A 27,661-nucleotide genomic window follows, 5' to 3' on the forward strand; every position below is an offset into this window, starting at 1 on the left:
AGTTCAGCCCAAGATTCATGAGCTTGTTATATTGTATATACAGATATTGTGCATTGCACAAAATCAGAATATAATTGAAAAGTTACGTTATTTCAATAATTCAATTCAAAATGTGAAACTCATATATGATATAGATGTATTACACACAGAGTGATCTATTTTAAGTTTTTATTTCTTTTATTGTTGGTAAAACCCAAAAATCAGTATCTTGGAAACTTTGAATATTATATAAGATAGGTACTTTTGGCAGTGTGCCAAGTCCTGCTGGAAAATGAAATCTGCATCTCCATAAACGTTGTCAGCAGAGGGAAGCATGAAGTGCTGTAAGATTTTGTGGGAAAACACTGCACTGACTTTAGACTTGATATAACACAGTGGATCAACACCAGGAGATGACATGGCTCTACAAACCATCACTGATTGTAGAAACTTCACACTAGACCTCAAGCAGCTCTGACTGTGTCTCTCCACTCTTCCTCCAGAAGAGTGATGGTTTAGAGAGGCATGACATCTGCTGGTGTTTATCCACTGCGTTATATTAAGTCTAAAGTCAGTGCAGTGCTTTCCCAGAAAAAAATCCTTTCAGCACTTCATGCGGATTTCATTTTCCAGCAGGACTTGGCACACTGCCCACACTGCCAAAAGTACCAATTGGTCTTTTATAATATTCCAATTTTTTGAGACACTCAATTTTGGGTTTTTATTGGCTATAAGCCATAATCATTACAATAAAAGAAATAAACTTTTAAAATAGATCACTCTGTGTGTAATACATCTATATTTTGAACTGAATTACTGAAATAAAGTAACTTTTTTTTAATGATTTTCTAATTTGTTTAGATGCACTAGTACATTTGCTCCAGTTAGTTTTGGTTTCACACTGCAAGAAAGAGCTTTGTTACATCCTCCCTTCCTTACGTAGATGGCCAACTTCTGCCAAAGTCTGGTTCCTTTCAAGTGCATGAATGTCACACAGCAAAAATACAATTTTTGTTATTTCTATTTAGATACAGGAACCTATGTGAGCTGCATCACGCTGTATTTGACATTGTTTGTAGAATGTTGTCAGTTCAGCCTGTTGTTTTCCAGGTGCTTTGAATGCTACCAGAATGCTGCATGAATTTACACCTGCTATTTTGTGAATCAGATCAAACTGAAAGGTCTGAAAATCCTACTAAACCAACAGATCTTAAAGCACAGCTTAAAAAATTCTCAATTTCTCCATTTTCACAGGGTGTCGTGAGCAGCTTGACAGCCGAATACAACCGAGAACAGCTTTGGTTGGCCAATGAGCCGCTCATCATCCAGCTGCAGGCTTGTACTCGTGGATACCTGGTGAGACGGGCCTACAGGGAGAGACTGGAGTATTTACAGCAACAAGAGCCAAGAGTAATCAAACTGCAGGTACATCCCACAGTTATATCACTTCATATCACTCATATATATTGATTGCACTTAAAACATTTTAATTATTACAGTCATAAACTATGGTTTGTGTTACTATAGTTTATGACTGTTATCATTTAAATGTTTTGAGTGGTTTAAAGTTTAAACTAATGGATGCCATAAATGATGTGTGCATGTGGTTTACCTTCTTGTGGCTTGTTTACGTATGTGTGCAGGCTTCCTGGAAGGGCTATAAACAGAGGAAAGCCTATAAAGGCAGACTACAGACCTTACAAAGCAATGTCCAGACTGTGGTCAAGGTAAACCATCTCTGATGTACATCTCTACATGTGTCTGTCAACAAAGTCATTTTTTTTAAACCAAAAACATTGTGGGAGTATTCCTTTTTTTTCACAATACTTTAAAATCATAAAATATAACAGGAATTCTTGACAGACAGAAGAAAATTAACTTTCTGGTAACAGGGGTACCATAAGATTAGCAGTTTTTTTACAGACATTTTTTTTGTTCCCTGCTGACAGAAAAGAGTTTTTTACAGATATTTTTCTTTTTTGTTTACATTTTTGTTAGCCCTGCTGCAGGAAAATTGCAGTTTTTTACAAACATTTTTCAGTTTCATAGATTTTTTGTCACTTTTTGTCACCCCTGCTGCCAGAAAATTGCATTTTTTGCTGACATTTTTCAGTTTAATTGAATTATTTGACAGCCTTGCTGCCAGAAAAATTCAGTTTTTTAGACATTTTTCAGTTTCACTGATATTTTTTATCTTTGCTCACAGAAACTTGCAGTTTTTCACAGACATTTTTTTTATTTTCATTGCATTTTTGTTAGCCCTACTGCCAGAAAATTGAATTTTTTACAGACATTTTTCAGTTTAATTGAATTTGTTTGTCACCCCTGCTGACAGAAAATTGCAGTTTTTTTACAGACATTTTTAATTTTTACTGAATTTCTGTAACCCCTGCTTCCAGACTTTTTTTTTTAAGTTTTTTACAGACATGTTCAGAAAATAAATTACCTGGAAAAATATTATACAATTTTTGGGGTAAAACTTGGGGTAAGAAAACAGAAAGAGTAGAAGTAAAATTTGTTTTCTTTTGTTAAATCAATTACAATTGCCATTATTTTTGTACATATATCAATTTACAATCTTCAATAATCAGATACAGTCTCTGGTGAAAATGTGGAGGGCCAGACGAGTGTACACAGAGAGACTACAGTATTTTAAAGATCATGTAAGTCATCTATTTTTAAATGTTTTATATTTGTAATGTCTATGTAATAAAGCATTTATTTTATTGATTGTATAATGGGAATTTTAGCTCCCTTGTTTTAAACCATTTTTCATTTACAATTTTTGGTCTGCAGGAAAAAGAAATAGTGAAGATCCAAGCTTTTCTGAAGGCAAACAAAGCCAGAGATGACTACAGAACTCTGAGTAAGTGAAATAACAATATTTCATGGGATACTGTTATAATATCATGATATAATTGAGATGTTTTTAAATGTGATAAAATTCTTATATATTTGAATATTACAGTTATGGTTTGGAAGTTGATTTAATTAATTGCTGTTTTAATGATGTTCAAAATGGGATAATCAAGATTGTACATATTTACATGTAAAAGCTGCCAAAAGGAATCTCAATAGATTAACATTTGCTTCTGTCTGTAAAAAACTCTTTTATGTGTAATTTCCATGTTTTACACTTTTTCTGAACATACCTCAATACAATGAGGTTATATTTACACTGTGTTTAATATAAACGTTTAATGCTGAAGGTTGAAGGCTCCTTACTATTGGTTAAAAAAAATAAAAAATAAAAAACTTACATGAATTGAAAAGGAATCAATAGCATGCACATCACTTCAAATGGTGCTGTCTGTTTACAAAATAAAAAAATAAAAAAAAGTTGTTATGTAAGAACTAAAATATTTTTTACGATATTGCCTAGCCCTAATTGTAGTGTATTGTTTGGCAGCACTGTAGGGATTCTCAAAAAAACACTATCGGTTTTCAGTCAACAGTTACATGTAAAGATTGTCTCAGACAGTGGTTCATTTTGTGTTGTGTTTAAACCCCGCTCACTAGGTAGCAGTGTTGAACTCAGTGTTGTGTCTTCAGACCCTACTGATCTGATTGCTTTAAAATAAAACTTGATAAAGTTTATGACAGTGGTTGTTTTTGTGTCTGTTCGTGTCTTACGTCTTTGCTGTAGCGGGTTCAAAGGACCCTCCTCTCTCCGTGGTCCGTAAGTTTGCCCACCTGCTGGAACAGAGCAGCCTAGACCTGCAGGAAGAGCAGGAACTGACACGACACAGAGAGGAAGTGGTCACTAAAATCCGTGCCAATCAACAAATGGAGAAGGACCTGAACCTGATGGACATTAAGATCGGCCTATTGGTGAAAAACAGGATCACACTTCAGGTTTGGCTAGAGTTCATAGTTTAATGAATGGACAGTTGATCTATCATAGCAACTCATTATGTAACAGTAATAAAAATGTAATTTTTTTTTAGCTTAAATGTGTTCTATTCATTTAAAAACTGTAGGTAAGTAACTATTTTTAGTGTTTGCTTTAATCCAATTAATCCACAATTAATCTTTAATTGTGTTCCATTGTGCACTATTCTAACAGGACGTGGTGTCACACAGTAAGAAGATGAAGACGAAAAAGAACAAAATGAGCAAAGAGGATTTGGCTGTGGGCGACAAGCAGGGCATTAAAGGTCTGAGCAAAGAGAAGAGGAAGAGACTGGAGGCCTACCAGCATCTCTTCTATCTACTACAAGTAAGCTGATCCTGATTGACCATATAATACATAAACACCTACTGTATATACAGAAATGTTTGGACCAGAGGTGGAAAAAGTACTGCAAAATTGTAATTGAGTAAAAGTACCTTTACTTTGCTAAAATTCTACTCAAGTAAAAGTAAAAGTACCTATCTAAAAATCTACTCGAGTAAAAGTAAAAAAGTACTCAATTTAAAATGTACATATTGTACAAATGTACATAGTTACTTTTAATTATTTGATGTAAAAAAAAAGTACAAATCATAAATTAAATTGTTTTTAATTAACTATTATTCCTAATAATAATTTGGACCTTTCAGGCAGTATTTGTTCAGACCACCCCATAAAACATTTTCATGAACAAGTGGCATAGGTTTCTATGATCCCATTTTTTTTCTTTACTGTTAAAAAGATTGGTCATATAGGTGACTATAAAGCGTATTTTTATAGTTTTACAGTTCATTATTATTTTTTAACTTGCCATTGCTATGATTTAACTGCTATTTACATGTTTTTTTTTACATCCAAGCAGATTATTGTTTCCAATAAAAACTTTAGGAATTATCATTAAAAACATGAAAACATACAAAAAAAACACAGTTGGTCGGTGCATGCGAAGTGTCGTAAAGAAGCACATATCGATAGGTATCATAACTCGACAGAACACCGGTTCCCCCGAGCCACGCACACAGACCCCAGGCTACACAGCTGATTTACACAGCGTCTCTCCGCTAACCGTAATAATAAACACTGCTGGGAAAAGTTCAGCTGCGCTGCCATGGAGAACAAAGCTCAATAACAATTTGTTTTTCCCCAGCATTTAATTATTTACTCAGTAACGGGGAGTTTTACAATGTATTGAAGTAAATTACTTGTGTCAAAATGTACTTGAGTAAATGCAAAATTACCTATTTATTAAAAAAACTTTAAAAATTACAAATTACTCATAAAATCTACTCAATTACAGTAATGTGAGTAAATGTAATTCTTTACTTTCCCCCTCTGGTTTGGACACACCTCTTCTCTTTCAATGTGTTTTCTATCTTTTTATTATTGTTCACATTGAAACTTTGATATTAAAAATATTAAAGCTATACAGAAACAAATGAGACATTTATTAGTAAAAAGGGGCTAAATAAACCAGAATTTGTTTTATATTTTAGATTCTTTTAAGTAGCTAATTTATCTTTAGGAACAGATCTGCACACTCTTGGTATTTTAATCCTAGTGTCTTCATGGGGGAGAGTCACCTAGAATAGTTTTCTCAGCGTCTTGAAGGAGTTCCTGAAGGTGCTGAACAATAGTTGCTGTTTTTCCATCACCCTGTGAAGCTCCAGCCTGTCCCAAATCATCTCAAATCACCATGTCAGTTGGGTTTATATTATTATACAAAGTAGAAAATGAATTAAATTAATTAAATTAAAAAAAAAAAACACTGAATGAGGAGGTGTGTCCAAATTTTTTAATGGTACTGCATTTCCAATAAAATAGTGGCAGATAAACATAAATATTTTGGCACTATACCTATTGCCAGAAATGGGCTGGAGAAGTATAAAGCCATCCAGCATTTAGCAGCAGAGCAGAGGATCTGTGCTCCCTGGAATGATGGTGCATCATCCAATACTTTTAGGATGAGGTGTGGTGGTGATTATCCCACACTATGGCATCACTCTTACCTCTGAATTCTCACATCAGTGCTTCAAAATGTATTGAAAAGTGTTGGTAGCGAATAGACAGCTACTTCAGCAAATTAACACGTCTACAGTTTGGATAAAACACATTAATTCATTGTTATTTGCTCTCTTTTCTTGTTGAAACAGACGAATCCATCATATCTGGCCAAGCTCATCTTCCAGATGCCCCAGAACAAATCCACCAAGTTTATGGACACAGTGATCTTCACTCTCTATAACTACGCCTCCAACCAGCGAGAGGAGTACCTGCTGCTCAAGCTCTTTGAGTCCGCCCTCAAGGAGGAGATCAAGTAAGATAATGCATCAATGTTTTTTTTAATAAAGTAGGAAAAGTAAGAAGGTTTAAAATATGTGTAATATAAGGAATGCAATAACATGCCAAAAGTCATGAGACCGGAACTAATATAGTATATCATTACTTTTTGCCATGTCCTGTGAAAGCCAAAACTAAAAAGCACCTGATTCACCTGTATTATATATGTGTGTGGCCTTCAGTATTGGATACAATTGCAAAATCTCCATCACATTGTAATCATACAGGTCAGGTTCTTTAATTTTACTCTTTATACGTATATGTTTGAGTAAAATTGTTGATTGTTTTATTCTATAAACTACGGACAACATTTCTCCCAAATTCCAAATAAAAAAATATTGTCATTTAGTTAGAGCAGAAAAAGGCTAAAATAACAAAAATAACAAAAAAGATGCAGAGCTTTCAGACCTCAAATAATGAAAAAAAAATACAAGTTCATATTCATTTAGAAACATCAATAATACTAATCTGTCTAATACTCAGGAAGAGTTTAGAATATTGTGTGGAATAACCCTAATTCCTGCGTCTTGAGATGCTCTCCACCAGTCTTACACACTGCTTTTGGATGAATTTATGCCACTCCTGGTCCAAAAATGCAAGCAGTTCTGCTTGTTTTGATGGCTTGTGATCATCCATCTTCCTTTTGATTAATTTCCGGTTTTAATGACAAGATGTGCTGTGAAAGCTTTGATTAAAAATCAGAGTTATAACTCTTCCTGAGTTAAAACATTAGTATTGTTGTTTCTAAATGAATATGAACTTGTTTTCTTTGCCTTATTTGAAACTATTTCTCAGTTTCTTTAAATAAATGCTCTAAATGGCAATATTTCTATTTGGAATTTGGGAGAAATGTAGTTTATAAAATAACTCAAAAGCATTAATTTCAATTAAACAAAAAAAAATATTATAAAATGTAAAATTAGAGAACCTGAACACTTTGAAGTGGTCTCTTAATTTTTTTTCCAGAGCCCTGTATTTAATCAAATTAAACCCAGCGTTTACGTTAAAATTTAGAATCTTAAAAAGGGCCCTAGAATAATGTTACACCCTCAGTTCCCTGGTGTTGGATGTTTATTTCGCCTTCAGTGATCCACAAACTAAAGCTGTCCTGTATCTAAACAGTGTGTTTCTAGAACCCTTTAACCAAACTTCTTTATAAACTGTTGGAACTCTTCTTGTATCAACACTAACAGATCAAAGGTGGACCAAATCCAGGACATTGTGACGGGGAACCCTACTGTTATCAAGATGGTGGTGAGCTTCAACCGTGGAGCTCGAGGACAGAACGCTCTGAGGCAGCTTCTCTCACCAGTGGTCAAAGAAATCATTGAAGATAAAAGCCTGGGCATCAACACTAATCCCATAGACATCTACAAGGCCTGGGTCAACCAGCTGGAGACGGCTACAGGAGAGGCCAGGTACGTAATGCTGGGTAATGCTGATGACAGATGTGCATACAGTCATAAGATTCTAACCATGTGTGTGTTATTGATGTATGAACTTAATAGGAATTCCCTAAATGATTTTTCAGTAAATCTTTTTTTCCCCAAAACGTTTAACTTTTCCAAATTAATTTTCCGTTTTTGCAGCCAGGATGATCTCAGTATATATTCAAAAGCTTAGTCATTTTCTAAAGTGAACCCAGGTGGCGCTTATGCTGCTTGAGAGAATGATTGAGTGTAAGCAGCTGCACCAGAGCAAATCGTGACCAGCCTCAACACTGTCAAATAGGACAGTTTTTAATATGTTTAGCATTTTTTCTAGGTGCATTGTTCTACTTAATAATAATAATAATACATTTTATTTGTAATGCACTTTACATTTCAAAGAAGTCTCAAAGTGCATTGTTCTACTTGTTCTACTAGGTGTGTCCAGGCTTTCTACTGGTGTAGTGTACGTTACCATTTATATTAACAATATCAATGTCATGCGCTGAAAATACAAGGAATTAATGATCTGCATGTAGAAGTTACAGTATTGTATAAATATAAGATACAGTATTAGTATATGTGTGTAACAGATAAAGAGATAAGTAATGTTCTGTTTTGGTCTGCTCAATCAAGTTATGGACAAAACTGTAAAATAATCCAGGAAAAATCCTGAGGAAAGATTAAATATCCTCTGTAGCAGCTATTCTCAACGGGTGGGTCGGGTACCAAAACTGTGTCGTGGACTCTGGGCGGGTCACGGACAGCTTGTAAAAATTAATACATTTAAAAAAAATAATAATAATAAAAAAATAATAATAATAATAATAATAATTAATTCTCATTTGAGTTTGTACTCGTCTTTTATATTGGGGAAAAAAAGAGACAGAGGGAATTTCTTACAAATTTACTCTGAATTCAGATATAGGAAATATCTAATTGTGTGGCCTCAATTACTTCTTTAGTTTTTTTACAGTTTTTAATTTTGTTGTAGTAACTTTTATACATGTAGTTGTCATGTTCCTCTTCAGTTAAAAAAAAAAAGCTCTGAATTCACTTTTATGCATATGTACGATATGTTTAAATGGGTTTTTGTGGCTATTTTTCAAAAGTCAGAGACCAGTTGAGAACCCCTGCTCTATAGCTTTTAAAATGGCAATTCAGTTGTGACATTTAGAGAACATGAATTAAATTGGTGTCCTCTTTACTTGGATGTCTTATAGATACTCAACTAATGTTCAACTAACTATCTATTAAATCTATTAACACTCTATTAAACTCTAATACTTTAACCCAAACTCTAAATTAACCCTAAACCTCAGCCTAACCATAACATTACATTACACCCTAAACTGAAACTCTTCTACATTAAGGATAAGTTGTAAGGTTAGGGTTGGATGCAGGGTTACATTCAATATAGAGAATCATTTACACTCAACTAAGAATTCTGTTGCATTTAATCTACAATTAGTTAAATGTTAGATTAGCATCTTGAGGCATCAGCAATGCTTCATCCACATTAAGGGTTACCATTAAATATTATTTCATTGTTGTGATAGCTGTATACCTTTGCTATTTTTCATTGTTAATTGTTTTTTATTTGATAAATGATAAATGTTTTTTTATGATGAAAGGCTTCAAAATGATTTAATAGTATAAAATCTTTCCTATATAAAAAAGCCTTTCTTCTTAGATAAAGTTTACAATTATTTTTTATTAATTTAATATTCTGCCAATCACTTTTTTTAAGGAATTGATTGTGAAACACCAGCATTTAAATGTACCGAAATATAAATGATTTATGTTTACTAAATATATGTACATGTGCTGTAGATGTACTAAAAAAATTGTTAGCTAAAAATGAAAAAATATTCTTAAAAATAGACCAATTATATTCTGTGTTTACGGGTAATGCCATTGGCACGTTGTCATTGGAATGTTGTAAGGGCATCAAAAAAAAAAAAAAAAAAAACATTCAGTACTTTTCAGCATCTGTGGGACCCTACCAAACAAACCTTTTTTTTAATTCAACGTCTCAATGATGTCTGTTTTTCCAAGTTGAATTATGTGTAATTGTGTAATTTCGTGAGCTCATTTTGTTGCTATTTTTGTTTATTTTCTTATCTCTCTCAGTAAACTGCCGTATGAGGTCACAGCGGAACAGGCACTATCTCACGAGGAAGTGAGGACTAGGCTGGAGGCGTCTAATCAGACACTGCGCTCCGTCACGGACAAAGTGCTGAGCTCCATCATGTCATCGGTGGACACTATCCCGTGAGTGCTTTTGGCCCAGTTCAGTCTTTATTAGGGTCTGAATCACTGATGTATGATACCTGTTTATATGTGTGCAATTTTGTCCTAAATAATTCATATAGAGCCTGTCTTATGATGCTTGTCTGTGGATGGTAGTGTTCATTCTTCACTAGAGGGCAGTGTTGTGGTTTTTAGTGAAATGACTGCAGACTGAGGTGTGGAGGACCTCTTCAGTTCAGAGCATTCTAAACTCTTTTTAGTACTGGTTTAAACATGACCTTTTTAACTACATCATTAAGCAGATTACTAGGTGACCAATTGACCACATGTTTCCAGTACTTTTACCCCATTATTTACTTTATTATACTGTAGATTAATGCTGAAAGATGTGACTAAAATGTATGGCAACAACATTTTTGTTTACTTCGTTTTGATACAAAATGATTCATATATTGATAAACAAACAGTATAAAAGTCACTTCCTGTGATATATGTCATCATGCATTGACCTTGCCAGTAGCCAAGACAGTTAGAGCCAAGTCCAAGTCAAGACCAAGACTAGGAGTGGCCAAAATTGAAACCAGAATTTCCAAAGACCAAATTTGCTATTCAAAAACTCCTTCATGCATTGCACAGTGATTTTTATTCATTATTCAATATGTTTGACATCATCCAGTTAATTAGGAATGATTACACTGTTTGGGCCCTGCGCAAAGCAAATCGCGATGCTCGTTTAGTGGTTTCACAAGTCTCTTATAGACTGCCAGTACTGTGTATTCTGCATGCTTTTGTGCGAACCAAACCATGACCCGTACCTTTCGCAAATAATACACGTACCGTTACACCCCTAGTATCCTCTGCTGATATGCACAAAGCACAGCGCTGTTAAGATACGAACGTGCCAAAGTCAGAGCTCACCTGCCTCTTAAAAGGAATGACAAGTGACACACTGACTGGTTTATTCTATGTTATGCCAAAAACACACCCATGATTAATTAAAAGAATTAGTTCATGCCTTTTGCGCTTTTCGAGACATATTTTTTTGCACTCTCATGATACCAAAGACACAACAACGTGCCCTAATTCCAGCTGCATGTTCTGCAATTGACCGGTGTGCTGTAGATCGCTAAAATAGGACCCAAAGTAATGAAATGCACAGTTGGGTCTGTGTACGTTTAGCACTGATACTATCTTCAATATGTGAAGTACTGTCCTCATTTACTGCAGTGTACGGTACTACCATAATGCCACTCATAATGCTACACAGTAAATTTACCAGTCCTAAAGCACCATTAAGAATTATATATTTTTTTAGTAGTAACTCATAAAATGGTCAGGATGTGTCATAAGATATTAAGGAAACATGCTGAGTTTAAGCACTAGCAGCTCTTGACAGCAGAGCTTCAGTCAGTATTTTGTTACTAGAACTGTGCGGTAGTACGTCACAGTAGTCTGTGTGGGATTTAGCCTTCAAATCTGCCCACTGCCATTCCTCCAGTCCCATCTCCACACCCTGGGTTGCAAATAATGTGTTGCAGGTAATCCCTGAGCTTCAGTAAGGTTGCTTCAGCCATGGTTGGCTAATTTTACACAACTGCTAGCGTAATAAGGATGGGCATTTTGGACACTGAAACAATAATCTTTGTTTCCTGCCACTGTGTGGTAATCTGGCAACCCGCATGAGCTTCACATCTGGAAAGGAGTAGGTGGGGCAGAAATCTTTATACAGTGTTTGGGAACTGGACTCTTTTAGCCATTTCACACACTCACTCACATTTGTTACTGATTGTTCCTTTAAATCAACACTGTTAGTGTTAAATTGATACCAGTAGTGTTAAAATTAAAAATCTGCTCAACACATCTGCCCTTTACATTAACCATACTTACTGTTCTTTCATCATCTCCTCACTACATTTGGTAAAGAAAAACACATTATGTTTTACAAGTTTATGACTGCATTTCATACAGGGAACATCCTGACACTGCTGCTCATGTTTTTATACTTTCTGTATTTCATGAAGCCTGTATTTTTCATATCTTTATAAAAATGACCCAGCTAGACAGCTTCAGTCTTTTTAGTTTGCATATACAGTAGTTTTCATGGGTTTTGGCAAATAAAAAAAATTGATTGTTTCATTTCATGCTTTTCCCTTTTTGTTTGCATGTAGCTATGGCATGAGGTACATAGCGAAGGTTCTGAAGGACACACTTCATGAAAAATTCCCTGATGCTTCTGAAGATGATCTCCTGAAGGTCAGAGATGAAACATTAATGCAGAGCTTCTGGTCTTTTGATACAAGAGAAAAATAGTTGCTTTAAAATCTGTATGAATCACAAAGCAAAGGGCAGGGGTTCCCAATCCCAGAACTGGGATTAGTTACTTAATTTATTGACTAATTTCCAATCCAAAGAATAAGAGTTTGGAATCTACTGTTATTATAGGCCCAATGTTCCATGTAAAATATTGATTTTTTTTTTCTATGTTAAACATTGTCCAGATCTTTGCAACAGACAGGGTTCCCGCAGGTCCTTAAAAAGTCTTAAAATGTAATTTAATTTAAAATCAGGGTAATTAAATTGAAATAGTCTTAAATTTTCTTAGAATTTGCTGTAGGTATTAAATTTTCAAACAGCGTGTTTAATGCCAGTGGGAAAGCACATGCTAAGTTTAGCAGTGAGTTAGCTAACGTTAACGGAAAGAGAGCTAGCTAATGTTAGCAGTGAGGTAGCTAACATACTAACATTAGCAGCGAGTTATTTAGCTACATTACTGGGGAGAGAACTGAGGTTAGCGGAGAGATAGTTAACACGCTAACATAATAACATTAGTGGCGAGTTATCTATGTTACCATGGAGAGAACTGAGGTTAGCTAGCTAGGCAAGTTAGCTACGTTCACTTTTAATTTCTCATGCAACAAATGATTTTCTATCAAAGAAAATATGACTACATTTTTGGGTCTTAAATTATATTTATTGCAGTCTAAAAAAATTACATTACATTTGACTTTTAAAATGGTGCAAGAACCCTGAAAGAGTTATTTTGTATTTCACTCTGTCTTTCACTTTAAAACAGATTGTAGGAAACCTGCTCTATTACCGGTACATGAATCCTGCTATAGTTGCTCCTGATGGCTTCGACATCATAGACATGACGGCCGGAGGGCAGCTGCATTCGGACCAGAGGAGGAACCTGGGCTCTGTGGCGAAGATGCTGCAGCATGCCGCCGCCAACAAACTGTTTGAGGATGGGAGCGACCATCTCACATCTATGAACAGCTACATCTCTTCCACTTATCAGAAATTCAGGTAAGAGGACCTGTATCTACAGTAAGAAGCTTTCCAACTTGGACTGTAAAATTGCAGTGTGTGATGCTATGTGATCCCAGATCAGATACTTATCCAATTCGTGGGTGTGCGGTGTGATTGTGAACATTCAGATCTGATTTTTTTTTTGCATAATTTGTCTGTAATGCAAGCGCTCTTCGCTGTTGGGAATGAAGGGTCAAAATCATTAAAAGAAACCCAGGCATTTTTTTTACAGTCATACAGGACCAGGCTCTAATCTCTATGAATGGATGGAGACCAAAATACCTACATTCAAAACTGAAGGTTAGATTACTGGTACAGAATTATATAAAAACCTCAACTAATGCACAAAAAACATAATTGAAAACAAGCTGATCGGCTACTGGTCACTAGAGATGTTCAGAAGTGTTTTTTTGCAAGACCAAGTCAAGTTTTAAGTCTTTGGTCACAAGTCCAATCAAGTCCCAAGTCTTCGTGGGGAGAGACTTGTATGATGTCACATCAATGTCAAATGTCAGGGGCGCAAAAATACCAGGTGAAAAAAATTAACCAGCAGAGAGCGGGTTGTTTGGATTTTAGCATAGCCAGCAAACTAACTCTCCTGCTGTCCTTCTTTCTACACCCTCCTCTGGCTCTTGGAGGTAGGTGGTCCGTCACAAACCCAATAGTATTCGCTGAGGGAGGTGACCCTGACCCCGCCCCCGGCCTGTCAAAGCCAACCCCTTTCAAAACTCGAGCGCAAAAGCCTCGCTCGAGCAAAACCAAAATCCACAGGTAATTGGCATGCCGTGTAAATTGAACTGTGAATTCGAGAGAAAAAATAAACACCCAGGAGGAGGAAAATGAAGCTCGAGAGCGATATTCTGTTCAGAACGCACATGATTTCCTTTTTTTCCTTGTGCGCTTCACCTTTGCGCTCGCGAGAAGTTAATTTACACACGCAAAATGTTAAAGGCTGGTTAATTTTTTTAATCTGGTATTTTTGCACCCCCGACTCTTGACATTGATGTGATGCCATAGACTTGGTCAAGTTTTAAGTTTTTGTGGGGTGAGTTTTGGACAATTCTCAAGTCTTTGTGGGGGCGAGAGTACATACATAGTGTTATTGTCATGTGAGATACCAGTGCATAGGACATGCACACATGTAATATGATATCTTGACAAAAAAGAAGGAAACTTGTTTATTTTATGTTAATATGCCAAAAATAGAAAACGAAATGATTGTTCATGACTCCGAACAGGAGTCTGAAGTCTCTGTGTGTGCAACTTAAGTGTGAGTCAGGTCCGAGTCACAAACATTAGTCTCCATCTCTGCTGGTCACACTTATGGAACAGTCTATTAAGGCTTAAGGCTTTGTGGTGACATCAGTAGAAAGAAAAAAAAAACAACATCTGCTCTAGAGTCTTGGTTTTCCACCTTTTTTATCTTGCACCTTTTTTACAACGTTAAGTTATTAAGTTATTATCTTGTTTTTTTCCTGACAAATATGTGTGCAACACTTCTGAAAAGTAGTACTGTAATACACCGTGCTGGTGAACCAGTGGTCAGGACAGGTTTCTCAGAAGTGAAAAGTGGAAAGTGGGGTGAAAGGAGAGGAACTGCCTGTGTGTTAAAGTGTAGCATCAGCAGAGAGGAGAGGAGGTGTGTGTCCGTGTGTGTGTGTGGAGATTGTGGGAAAGTGTGGGAAACGGTGAGCCCACAGGACACACTCTCTCTGTCACTGCTCACACTCCTGCTGGTGAGTCATGCTTACTGGAAATCCCCTTCATCGGGCGCTTTCACTTTTGTCTGTCTGAACTTACTAAAGACATAAACAGAAATTGGTTCATCATTCTCTGTTATGCACAACTACTGTACTGAAGATACATGTTGTTTGTTTGGATTAGAGTTAGGGGTGGGCGATATGGTCCAAAAATAGTATCACAATATTTCATGGTATTTTCGCGATAATGATAATCTTGGAGTTGGAATTAAGAAAATATTTCAAGAATACATCACTGCAACAAAATGAAAAAAAAAAAAAAAATATTGCAAACAATATGACATGGCACACCTCTAACTGAGATATTAAAAAATAACAGTAAGAACAGTATGATAACTCTAAGAACAGTATGATTTTTTCTTTTGCTATAAACAACAGAAAGTAGTACCCTGGTGTAATCATTAGGGGTGGGTGATATGGCTAATTATTTTAGGGCACGATATTCAAAAATTATATTATTGATATTATTGCATACCTCTAATTAGAGCTTTAAGAAAACAACTTGGTTGAAAAATATTTTTAAACTGTAGTTATCGCAATATGAGTTTTCAAATTGCACTACCCATGTGCATCAACAGATGGATCTTTCCTGATGTAATAAGACTAGAAGCAGAGTGAGGTAGAGTGAGGCAGAGGTCCACAATGAACACACAAACCAAACTACTTCCTTTCCTGTGAAAAATAAGAGCAGCCAACCCAAATGCTGAAAAACCTTAGACAAGCTTAAACTAGCTAATTTATGAAATGAATCGTTTTAAATTAATAATTTATTGCATTCACATCGATATCGGGATATCCAACGGCGTTATCACACATCACATTTTTTGTCAATAATGTACATCTCTAGTTTGTGTAGATAAAAACGTTCTATGTAAAGTTCTATTTACTTTTACTGAACTAAATACCTGTTAAATTCAATTTAAGAATCAACAGAACAGTGCAGATAATCTGCACAAGGCTATCCAAATGAAGTGGACCTGACCACTGTCCGCATAGTTATTATTATTTAGTCATTAATGATTAGTCATAAGTGCTGTAATTAGTTTGTACTGAATAATAACAGTTAAAACACTTGCAGTCATGTAGTCATATCCAAACAGATATCTAAATGATTACATTGAGAGATTGTGAGACATGCTTGACTTTTAACGGGGGTGCATCATTAAAATAGGAGAAGCAGGATGGTCGTTTTGAGCAGTTTTCCATTACTTAAGTCTAGATAGTATATGTTTAGTATTTATTTAGAAACACCTGAAATCTGACAAACCTGATTCAGTTTATTAAACCTTTAAAAGAATGTGAATGGGAATTAGGTGGACTCTAAATTGCTTATTCAGCAGAATTACACATATATATATATAATAAATATATATGAAAAATATAAGAGACCACTTGAAAATGATGAGTTTCTTTGATTTTACCAAATTAAAAACCTCTGGAATATAATCAAGAGAAAGATGGATGATCACAAGCCATCAAACCAAACTGAACTGCTTGAATTTTTGCACCAGGAGTGGCATAAAGTTATCCAAAAGCAGTGTGTAAGACTGGTGGTGGAGAACATGCCAATATGCACGTAAACTGTGATTAAAAAACAGGGTTATTCCACCAAATATTGATTTCTGAACTCTTAAAACTTTATGAATATGAACTTGTTTTATTTGCATTATTTGAGGTCTGAAAGCTCTGCATCTTTTTTGTTAAAGCTTCATGTTTAATATCTTCAATAATAATTAGGTGCTGTCATTCGCAGGTTATTCCTCCAGGGTGCATGTGACGTTCCCACTCCAGAAGAGAAGTTTAATGTGGACGAGTATTCAGACATGGTGACGCTCAGCAAACCTGTCATCTACATCTCCATAGAGGAGATCATCAACACACATTCGGTAAGATCAGCCACATGCATGCTCTTTACATCAGGTGTTAGCTATGCAGCACTTTCAGCAGTGTGTCATCGTGTGACTAAGTAACTTTTATTACTTTTTAATATGAATAGTTTTAACATGAATTTCTAGGGAAAGTGTGTCATTAACAGGTAGGTCAGCAGAACTGAGCTAATAGCCTTGTAAAAGACTATGAGTCAGAATGCTGCAGAAAGCTGACAGACACACACTTGTCATCTGATATTGATATCTGGGTTTGTATGTAAAGGAGTGACATAACGTCCTGCATTTCTTCTGTCTAGCAATTGAGAGTGGTTCATTATTTAGAGTGGCTGCCAACACACCCGTTACTTATTCTGTTAATCCACCCTTCCAGTAGTTCACCATGTTTAAAAGATCTAGTTCTAACATCTTGTTGAGCTGTTTTGGTGGCATGAGGTGAGTCTACACAATATTAGTCAGGTGGTTTTAATGTTATGGCAGATTGGTGACGGCCCTGTATCAGTTTGTATATCAGTTTATTCTAGTAAATAACCCAAACAGGTTTTGGTTACTTTTCACTCTCTCTTGAACTGAATCTGGTAATTAAAATATACTGATAGTTTGTCAAGGCAACTCTATACTGTACCTTTTGCAGCTCTACACAACATTCTGTAGCTCTATGCTGCACTCTTTGCAGCTCTATACTACTTTTTGCAGCTCAGCACTGTTTTTTGCAGCTCTATGCTGTACTTTTGCAGCTCTATGCTCTACTTTGTGAAGCTCTATACCATTATTTAGTTCTACACAGTACTTTTGCAGCTGTACACATTATTCTGCAGCTCTATGCTGCACTCTTTGCAGCTCTAAACTACTTTTTTGAGCTCTATAAAGATTACACTGTATTTATTGCAGCTCTATTCTGTACATTTTGTAGTTATATAGTTATTAGTTCTACACTATATTTTTTACCTCCTCTAGCGTATTTATTGCTGCTCTACACTGTATTTATTGCAGCCCTATGCCATACTTTTTGTAGTTCTTCACAATTTTTTAGTTCTACACTGTACATTTGTAGTTCTTCCACTATATTTCTTGCAGATTTATATATTATTTATTGCAGCTCTATGCTGTACTCTTTGCAGTTCTACACTACTTTTTGCAGCTCAACACTACTTTTTTGAGCTCTATATAAATTTTTAGTTATAAACTGTACTTTTGTAGCTCCTCCACTGCATCTTTTGCTAGTTTACACTGTATTTATTGCACCTCTGTGCTGTACATTTTAAAGTTCTATACCATTTGTTAGTTCTACACTTTATTTTTGTAGCTCTTCCACTGGATTTATTGCTGCGCTATGCTGTATTTATTGGAGCTCTATGCTGTACTTTTGTAGCTCTACCTCTTTTTTGATCTACACTGTACTTTTGTAGCTCTTCCACTGTATTTCTTGCTGAGTTACACTGTATTTATTGCAGCTCTATGCTGTACATTTTGTAGTTCTTTGCCATTTTTAGTTGTACACTGTACATTTGTAGCTCTTCCACTGTATTCCTTGCTGCTCTATGCTGTACTCTTTGCAGTTCCAGTACTTTTTGCATCTTAACACTGTACTTTTCACAGCTCTATGTTCTACTTTTTGGAGCTCTACCCTACCTTTTGTTGCTCTGCCAGTATTTTTTGCAGCTTTATGCTGTGCTTTTTGCTAGAGATGGAAAAAATGTATCGGTATTGGGTGATTTTCAGCCAAAATACACAATGGGCTGATTTTTGGAGCCCTATGCCCTGTTTTGTTGTTCTACACTGTACTTTTGCAGCTCTACACTGTCATTTTAATAGCTATACAGTTTTTTCCTCTACTACAGTTTTTTGCTGTACTAACTTGTAGAGCATCTCTGTTCTGTTTTGTAGCTCACCATTTGATGTCATCATAGAACATCCTGTAAAGTCAGTATATGATGTAATTCAGAAATGACACACTACATTAAAAGAGCAATAAAAATCTTTTCTTCCAGTAAATGGCATGTGAAACAACAGTAGTTCATGTTAATCAGCCCATGTCCTTCAATTAAATGGTAATAAGCTACAGAAATGATATCAGAATGCTGGTAATGGGAAAACTTTTGAACTGTTGAACTACTAGAGTCTGAAAAGGTTCCTACACTTCGTCCCAGAAGCTGCAGAGCAGAGCATTTGCATCATCCAGGCTGGAAGGCAGACTGGATAACTACATGCTGATGTCTTGGAAACAGGGAGTGTCTCCTCTCTAGTCTGCATGCTAAGCACATCAGCTTCCTTAGCAACAAAACACAAGTAAAGCTCAAACCCGTCCTTCTGCAGAAGGGATAGTGAATACACCGTAACTAAATGTCCTTGTAGTACAGAATACATCTGGACTGCTAGATGCTAGATGCGCAGCTGCTACCTTATAACCTTGCACTGAAGACAAAATCAGACTCTGTTTTCATAGAGCTTCTTAAAAAATAAAAAAATTCTGAGAGGATCAGACTTCTGATTTCAGCTTTAAAGAGCCACTAAACCTTAAACCATATTTTTTCATTAATAGCTGGAATATGTTCCTTTATAGTAAAGAAACATACCAGTCCTGCTTAAAGTTTCTTAAACTTTAAGCAACTCTTTTATTGTGGTAGATTTAACTGTGCTATACGTGTGGATGAAGTTTTTGTTAACTTTGGTACATGTACACATCACAATATGCAGATCAGACAATCAGTAATACCGCCCCACTGCTGATGTCCAACCACCTCACAACTCTCACCGCTATCAGCCAATCAGCTCTCTCTCCTGCTCTTCTTCTAAACACATACATCACCCAGTGCTCCTCCAGAACTATCCCTCCCATTTTTTGAGCTAAAATCAGGGAGTTAATGCCCCTTTAAGTAACTCTGGCTACTGTTATAATAGTCTACATATTTTAAGCACGTATTTAAATGAATATTTTGTAGAAAGGTCAAGTGTACAGAGTTTTCCCTATACGCTTAATGTAGCTGATCAGCCAAGAGAGACACATTTGGGCTACGTTCAAACAGGACATAAAAGTGGCCCAGATCATATGTGTGGGAGTGTGTCCAGCAAAAACTACACTGACTCTGAAATTTCCGTTCTGTTTTTTTGGCCATTGATATTTTGTAGTATTGAAATTTGATACATATCTGATTGTCTGGTGTAAGAAAAATAGACGTGAGGATAAGACCATAGACAAGAATCAAAAGAGAAAATAAATAACGGCAGTGAGAGAGGTTTTGAGTGATGGAACAGTGAGGTGAAAGATCTCATAAATATTTAGGGTGATGTCCCTGTTCAAGCAAAATTAAAAGGCCCATATCACATCCCTGTTTTTAAAGAAATGGCCAAACACAGCCACAGGAGGACATGGCTGTAGTGTTGAAGGAAAACAAAGACTGAAGATTCGGCTGTGGCTTGCACTTTTTCCGGTGAGCTTGAGTGCTTGAGTTACTGTGATACGACAAACTGCCAAACTGTCAGCAACTGGAACTCTTTCGTAGCTCCTGTAAAGCAGGCAAAAGGTATAACTGAAACTTTCTATAAAGCGTTGTAAAGAAAAAAATAAAAAAATCATAGTGGTCCAGCGGACTAAGCCGCTGCCACCTTGATCTGAGGATCGCCTATTTGGATCCTGGTTCTTGCCATCAGCAGCCAGAGTCTGAGAGAGCACAAAGAGATTCTTGGGTGGGTAGATGGCTAGTGCTGGTCAGTATGGGTGTCTGTTACCTGATGTATTAGAAGTACCACTTGCTCTTCTTTTACTGGGGTGGCCCTGATGAGAGACAGTTCCATCATGAATTTTTGATGGCATTTGTGACTACACTTGAGGATACTTTCAAAATTCTTGTCATTCTTTCTTTGTTTAGTTGAGTAGCTCTTGCTATAATATGGATTAGAACATAACTCAAAAAATAGTGCTATTCACCGTATACCACCTCTTCACAACTTTACTACTGATGCTCTCAAACACAATAAGAGGCAAAAAAATTAAATTAATCAACTCTTGATAAATTCAGCACAGCTGTTAACTGAAAGCTGTGATTTCAGATGACTCTACCTCATGAAAGCTGACTGAAAAAATGCAGCCAAGATGTGCAAAGCTGTGTTTATCTATGGAAGAGATACTACTTTAAAGAATCTAACATATAAAACATATTCTGGTTTAAGATTTTAAGACAAGTACAATAAACTAAAACGCCAAATTAGCACAAAGATCTCAGAAGTGCAGTCTCCATGTTGTCTCTGTCTGTCTGCACGTACATGGAGATGAGCTGCCGCTGTGATTTATGGGATAGGTCAGAATGAGCCCCCTCCCTCTCCCTGCTGTTTTACTGGAGGTGTTTTTTTTAAGCTGTGGGGAATAACAAGGCAGAGTGGCCTGGCATCTAAGCAGGTCTCCATAAAGTGCTGAAACCTTGGCTTTGTGTTGGCTCTCCTCCATGTTCTTCTCCACTGCTAACATAGATAACGGCCTTTCAGCACATGCTGTCAGCCCTCAATCTGTTTTTAATCAGTTTTGGGAAAACAGTAAAAAAGAACATGCTGTACATGTGATCTGAAGCATTGTTGGAGATATTATATTGTTGTGGTAGTTGTGGAAGAGCTGGATCAAAGGGGAGAAGGTGAATAGTTCTGATGTTATTTATCCAGCAGCTTCATTGTTTAGTCAGAGTTGTTTTTCTGGTCTAGTATGGGAGGATTTTTTTTATAATATAATTAATTCTCCTATTAATGCTCCTACTGGGAATATACATTGGCTTGCAAAAGTATTCATACCTCTTGAACTTTTTCACATTTTGTCTCTTTTCAACCACAAATATTAATAAAGTAGGGGCGCAGAGTGGTCCAGCGGTCTAAGGCGCTGCCACTATGAGCGGGAGGTCGCAGGTTCGAATCCCCACTCATGCAGCTTTGCCAACAAGCTGCCGGCATCAGAGGGAGCAAAATTGGCCCTGCTCCCTCTGGGTGGGTAGATGGCGCTCTCTCCCCACATCACTCCTATGGTGATGTCCACAGCACAGGGCATCTGTGAGCTGATGTACCGGAGCCGAGCCACTGCGCTTTCCTCCAAGCGTGCTGGCTGCTCAGCAATGCTGCATCAGCAGCAGCTCGAAAAGAAGCAGTGGCTGACTTCACATGTATCGGAGGAAGCATGTGCTAGTCTTCACCCTCCTGGTGTGTTGGGGCATCACTGGTGATAGGGGGAGTCCTAATGAGTGGGTTGGGTAATTGGCCGTGTAAATTGGGGAGAAAATGGGAAAAACTAGAAATAAAATGTAAAAAAATATATATATTAATAAAGTAATAGACCAACACAAAGTAGCAAAATTTCAATATTTTAATTAAATAGAAGTCTAAAAAAAGTGTGATGTCTAAAAGTATTCAGAAATCCCATACATTAAATGCAATCAATTGTCTTTAGAAGTCACTTAATTAGTTAATAGAGTTCAGCTCACATTGACGAGGAAAATCAGTTCACATACAAAGAGGTAACATAAATGTATTACTTAGTTATGTATGTGAAGGTCAGTGATTTTTAGGTGACGAAGGTGTACTAAATGATGGTTTAGCAATTTGCAAAGCTGTGATTTAGAATGATATTTGAGTGGGGTGGAATTGTGTTGAGTTTAGCAGTTTGAAGTCACAATGTTGACAGATGAGCTGTTTTTGGATTTGTGTGCATAGGTCTATATTTTGTGTGAATACAATGTGGAAAAACTGTAAAGACTACAGGGCCAGATCTGGGGTTTAGGATTGTGTGAAGCTGCTCGTCCAAAAAATCCAACCCATAAACAGTTAATTTGCTTACATTTGTTTTAGTGACACTGTGGGATTTAGTAGTGAACACTGCAGCCAAGGACAGATGTTTCTACAGGTGCCAGCACTTCAGTAGTACTGTTTTGGGACCGTTTTGGCCTATTAAGCAGCCAATTGTCAACACACATCTGGTCATGTTATCTTGTATATGCTTTCTTTGTTGATGTATATTTTGTATTCATGTTTTTAACAGCTAGTGCTGGAGCATAAAGAGGCCATAGCTCCAGATCACACTGATCTTCTGCATGAGCTTCTGGAGGACCTGGGTGATGTTCCTGACATGGAGTCATTACTTGGTAAATAACTATTTTAAAACATTGCTTTGACTGAAATATGATTTCAGTGAACAGACTAACAGACCTGTTCTTCTGTGCAGGTGAAGGTGCTGTGGATGCCAATGACCCAAACAAGGAGAATACTCTGGGTCAGTTGGCTAAAACAGAGGTATCCCTCACACTCACCAACAAATTTGAGCTGATGGATGATGATGACAGGGACATGAAGGGCCTAATGATGAAGTAAGACATGAAACACTGTCTTTGCTGAAGTCTATTTTAGTTAACATAATGTAACTCTTTCTATTTTGTTTTATTTTTGCTTTTTCAATTGCTAAAACACAACATTGTAAATTAGGGTGGCTTGATAAAATGCTTATTCACAAAACCACACACCCATACGACAAAATACCTCATGTACCGTTTATTTTTTTTTTTTTGCACTGTAAGACGAATAAATCCTCAGTGTTTCTTATAATTCGGTGCACCTTATGTTTAAATTATATCAGTCAAATATTAAGGAGCAGTAAAGCCACTCCACTGAAGTACAGAGTTATACAGGAGTTTCAGTTTAGTTCTCCAGCACCGGGGCTGGAGCAGAATTAGCATTAGCCACTAACCATGCTGAGCGCTAGCTCTTTCGCCATTCAGAGGCGAGTATATCGGCCTGTTGCCTGCTGCTAACCCTGTCTGGCACTGCTGGAGCAGCATTAGCATTAGCCACTAAACACTAGATCTTTTACCATTCAGAGTTGAGTATATCGGACTGTAGCCTGTGAGATTATTGTGTTAAAACAAGCTACAAGAATCGAACCCCTAGCTAATATCGCCCCAGCTTACTGGAACACTTAGGGTTCCTCAGTGTAGTGCTGTTGGGCGTCATTAAATAGCACTTAGTGCTGCTAGCGCTGGCGGTTTGCAGCTAATGCTACTGCTGCTGCACCCAGCCTTAGTGGAAATCTGGAAATCTAAGCTTACTGTGAATATATGGAAGAGCTTTACTCACCCAAATAAACTGTTTTCAGGAGACAAATCCGTGTAGATTAACATCCAGTGCATGTTTGCCTTTAAAAGAGAATTACATTTTTGTTTGCTTAGCTTAGCTTTAGTTAACTTAGTTACCCTCCTCTCATCCCCCCCCCCCCCCCCCATATTCACCACCACCTAGTGGCGAGACATGCTAAATTAGAAGGAAAACATGGCGACACCCCTGCTCCTAACTAGTGTTTGAACTGTAAAATGTGGGTAAATCAGCTAAATGTATTTAGAGTGTTGAAAGAGGTTATGTGTCAGTTTAAAAAATTGTGCAACGCATGTTATTTTAGTGTGTTAGCAATTGGAAAAAAAAAACTGTAATAGTAGCACTAATAAAACTGGCTTAAGATATTTTTCCCATCTGTTAAATCTACACAATCTAACAGTGTTCATACAATGACTAAATACAATACAAATATAGTATAGCACTATTGCTTTTTATTGAAATCATATTAATAAGTTAAGCTGTGCTTTATTTGTCTTTAATTATTCTTCAATTAAATCAAGAACTTTTTTTTAATCAACAAGTCCTTCATTTTTATATTTTATGACTGTTGCACTGTTTTTTGGTTTTGTTTTGTTTTTTGCATATTTTCATATTTATGCCAGTTATAGGCCACTTCATCTCCTATTGCACTGCTATCTCCTCCACTCCACACTGGGAAGTGGTGTGCACAGGCTGTTATCTCTTCCGCTGTTGAAATGGGCCTTTCTGGCATTAAATTAGAACAGTTCCTAGAATTTACGCATCTATCTTATGCAGCAAAAAATATGCATGGCATTGTTTTTGGTGATCGGAAGGAAATGTCTGTCTTTGATGCCTCACAAATTATGCTGCAGCATGAGGTATAAAACAATTTGGTTCTGTATGCAAGCGTTGTATATAGATGACTGATTTGGTGCTGAAATTGACATTGACCGTTTATTCTGCAGACCTACAGTGTCAAAAATGCTCAGAAAAGAGTCAAAAGTCACAGGAAAGCAGTATGTGAATTGTTCATGTGTCTAAAGCCCTATCCGGACGGGATAAGTTTCTTAAGGGGACAGTGATAAAACTCTTGCATCTGGACTGTAATTGAAAAAAAAAAAAACAGAAGGACCAGTGAGTTTTTTTTTTTTTTTTGCTTTCTCGGTCACGACATCTAGTTCAGTAGCTCACTGTTGTTTTTACATGGATCTCCGTGGAAATATGCGCACAAAGTGTAATTACGGTGCATGGCAGTAAACAAAAATAGCTGTTTTTTCAAACGTGAGGTGAAAAACTCAGTGATGTGAGTCCAGACAGGACTAACATTACCACGGAAAGACTACGGAGTTCAGCGAAAAAGAGAAAAAGAGAAAAAAATCAGCCTGTAATTTTTTTCTCAAAGGACGTCTGAAAAAAAAAAAAAAAACACATACATGGCCGTTCCGGACGGGAATAAAATCACAGAGGAAACTAATCCCATCCGGATAGGGCTTAAGTTTTACTTTAGTATTCAAATTGGAAACATCCACACCTGTAGTTAGGAGGTGTTATCTTGTTAGTGCCCCAGCATGCTCATTGAAAAAGGCGACGTGAATTATTGTTTGAGTTTGAGTGATAGTTGGAGCTTTATTGATGGGAGGCATTACCATCCACAGTGGACAGTAGCACAGTGGGTGGTAATGATAGTGATCGTGACCGGTGTCATCTGGCTGGAATCGTCCATGCAAACAAACAAGTGATTATGGCAGAAATTACGCTCATATTTAATGCAGGAGAACCCATGTGTGTATCCCATAGGTTAGTGCAGTGTTTTTAGCCTCTATTGGACACAATATGAATACCATGATATAAGATATTTATATTGAGACTCATTACTCTTAATACCCTATTACTAGTGAATTACTAAGAAACTGTGATATTACCTTATATAGGCCTTTAGGATCTGTATTTATAAAAAAATGACTTAAAATATGTCAGAGTTTTACTCAACAAAACAAATTCTACTGTAATATTTAGAGAATCACAAATAAAACATACTTCCCATTGACCTAATTGTAACCCATCCCACTTATCCTGAACTGTTAGGGGCTCAACCCCAGCTGCATGTCCTCTCTCCGGTCATCTTTTTTCAGAGGGTTCAGGCTCTCTGGGGAGGAAGCAGGAAGAGTGAGTCAGGCCCTATACCCAAATGCTGCAGACGGATCAGGCTCAGTGGCGTCAGAGCTTATTGTCTGACTGCTAACACACTTCTCCGTTTCCTCCCCTCACACACACACACACACACACACACACACACACACTGACCAAAAAAGTTTTACACATATTTAGTCCTATGAGTAAAAGACAGAACATTCTTTGCTCACATAACAAAGCTCAGATACACAAAATCATGTTTTAATTGGTTAAATTAGGTGCTTTCCTTGCTTGTGGAACATAGGGAATGTAAAAATATATTGATATATCAATGCATCACAATATTTTTTTCTGCTGCATCCCTGTAGGGTTATGTATGGTTAGAACTCTGACCTAGCCAACCCAAAATAATTTTTTTTTTTTTATGTAAGCATGTAAGCATAGATCATATACTACTGCCCTTGCATTGTCAACTAAAATGTTTGGATATACAGCTCTGGAAAAAAATAAGAGACCTCTTAAAAATTATGAGTTTCTTTGGTTTTACCAAATTGAAATCCTCTGGAATATAATCAAGAGCTGAACTGCTTGATATTTTGCACCAGGAGTGGCATTCAGTTATTCAAAAGCAGTGTGTAAGACTGGTGGAGGAAAAAGTGCCAAGATGTATGGAAACTGTGATTAAAAACCAGGGTTAATCTACCAAATATTGATTCCTGAACTCTTAAAACTTCATGAATATGTGTTTTCTTGTTTTCTGCATTATTTGAGGTCTGAAAATGGCATATTTTTTCAAATAAATGCTCTAAATGACAATATTGTTATTTGGAATTTGGGAGAAATGTTGTCCGTAGTTTATAGAACAAAACAACAATGTTCATTTTACTTAAACATATACCTATAAATAGCAAAATAAGAGAAACTGATTTAGAAACTGATTTAGAAACTTTACTTTTTTCCAGAGATGTATTTCTATGTTTGAACACAGCTATCACTGTTTTCACTATTTAAATCTTATTTTCTTTGGCAAAACATATTTTGTAAATCAGATAATTAGTATTAGAGAAATCCTTAACACATATGTTCACTTACTTTTTTTAGCCTGCAATTTAGATGTTTACTGAATGGGCTTGATAAAAGACATGTTCAGTTCCTTTTATTGGCTTCGTAGGTCAGTGTTTGTCTATGTAGGTCATTTAGATAATGATCAGACCACATTTTATTAGTAATCCAAACAACAATGCCTGGTTATTTCATACGATTTTTACTTCAAAATCAGGTAGTTTAAATACTTCCTTGTTTAAAATTGTGTCTGATGTTTATACTATTCTGTGTTTGTCTGTCACTTTAAAGGACGAAGAAGCTGATAGTGGACATGGTGAGAATCCAACCAGGAGAAACACTGACAGATATTCTTGATACTCCAGCTACTACCCTGCAGGTGAATTTCTAAAATATTTCTTTTGACCCCTACTGGAATGTGTGTGAGAATGAATTCTGGATGAAAGAAACATGAAATATTGAAAGATGAATGAAATAGTCCGTTGACTGGGCAAGTGTACACTGTCTGTTCTGTGCTAGAGATGT

The 27,661-nt window shown here is 36.5% G+C and overlaps 1 protein-coding gene across 3 annotated transcripts in view; it reads left to right on the plus strand.

The window, feature by feature from the left end:
* The window catches only part of iqgap2 (IQ motif containing GTPase activating protein 2), a 102,291-nt gene that overhangs the window by 66,489 nt on the left and 8,141 nt on the right, over positions 1-27,661 (plus strand). For all 3 annotated transcript variants that reach the window (XM_049470784.1, XM_049470783.1, XM_022667552.2), the window contains 15 exons: positions 1,234-1,404; positions 1,623-1,706; positions 2,571-2,642; positions 2,776-2,845; positions 3,626-3,834; positions 4,046-4,198; positions 6,022-6,185; positions 7,402-7,626; positions 9,769-9,909; positions 12,057-12,141; positions 12,962-13,194; positions 16,711-16,843; positions 22,857-22,959; positions 23,040-23,181; positions 27,428-27,515. In XM_049470784.1, the coding sequence (XP_049326741.1) occupies positions 1,234-1,404; positions 1,623-1,706; positions 2,571-2,642; positions 2,776-2,845; positions 3,626-3,834; positions 4,046-4,198; positions 6,022-6,185; positions 7,402-7,626; positions 9,769-9,909; positions 12,057-12,141; positions 12,962-13,194; positions 16,711-16,843; positions 22,857-22,959; positions 23,040-23,181; positions 27,428-27,515 (2,073 nt within the window). The remainder of the gene's footprint in view (positions 1-1,233; positions 1,405-1,622; positions 1,707-2,570; positions 2,643-2,775; positions 2,846-3,625; positions 3,835-4,045; positions 4,199-6,021; positions 6,186-7,401; positions 7,627-9,768; positions 9,910-12,056; positions 12,142-12,961; positions 13,195-16,710; positions 16,844-22,856; positions 22,960-23,039; positions 23,182-27,427; positions 27,516-27,661) is intronic.

This window comes from Astyanax mexicanus, chromosome 22 (genome assembly GCF_023375975.1).
Source record: "Astyanax mexicanus isolate ESR-SI-001 chromosome 22, AstMex3_surface, whole genome shotgun sequence".
NCBI lineage: Eukaryota > Metazoa > Chordata > Actinopteri > Characiformes > Acestrorhamphidae > Astyanax > Astyanax mexicanus.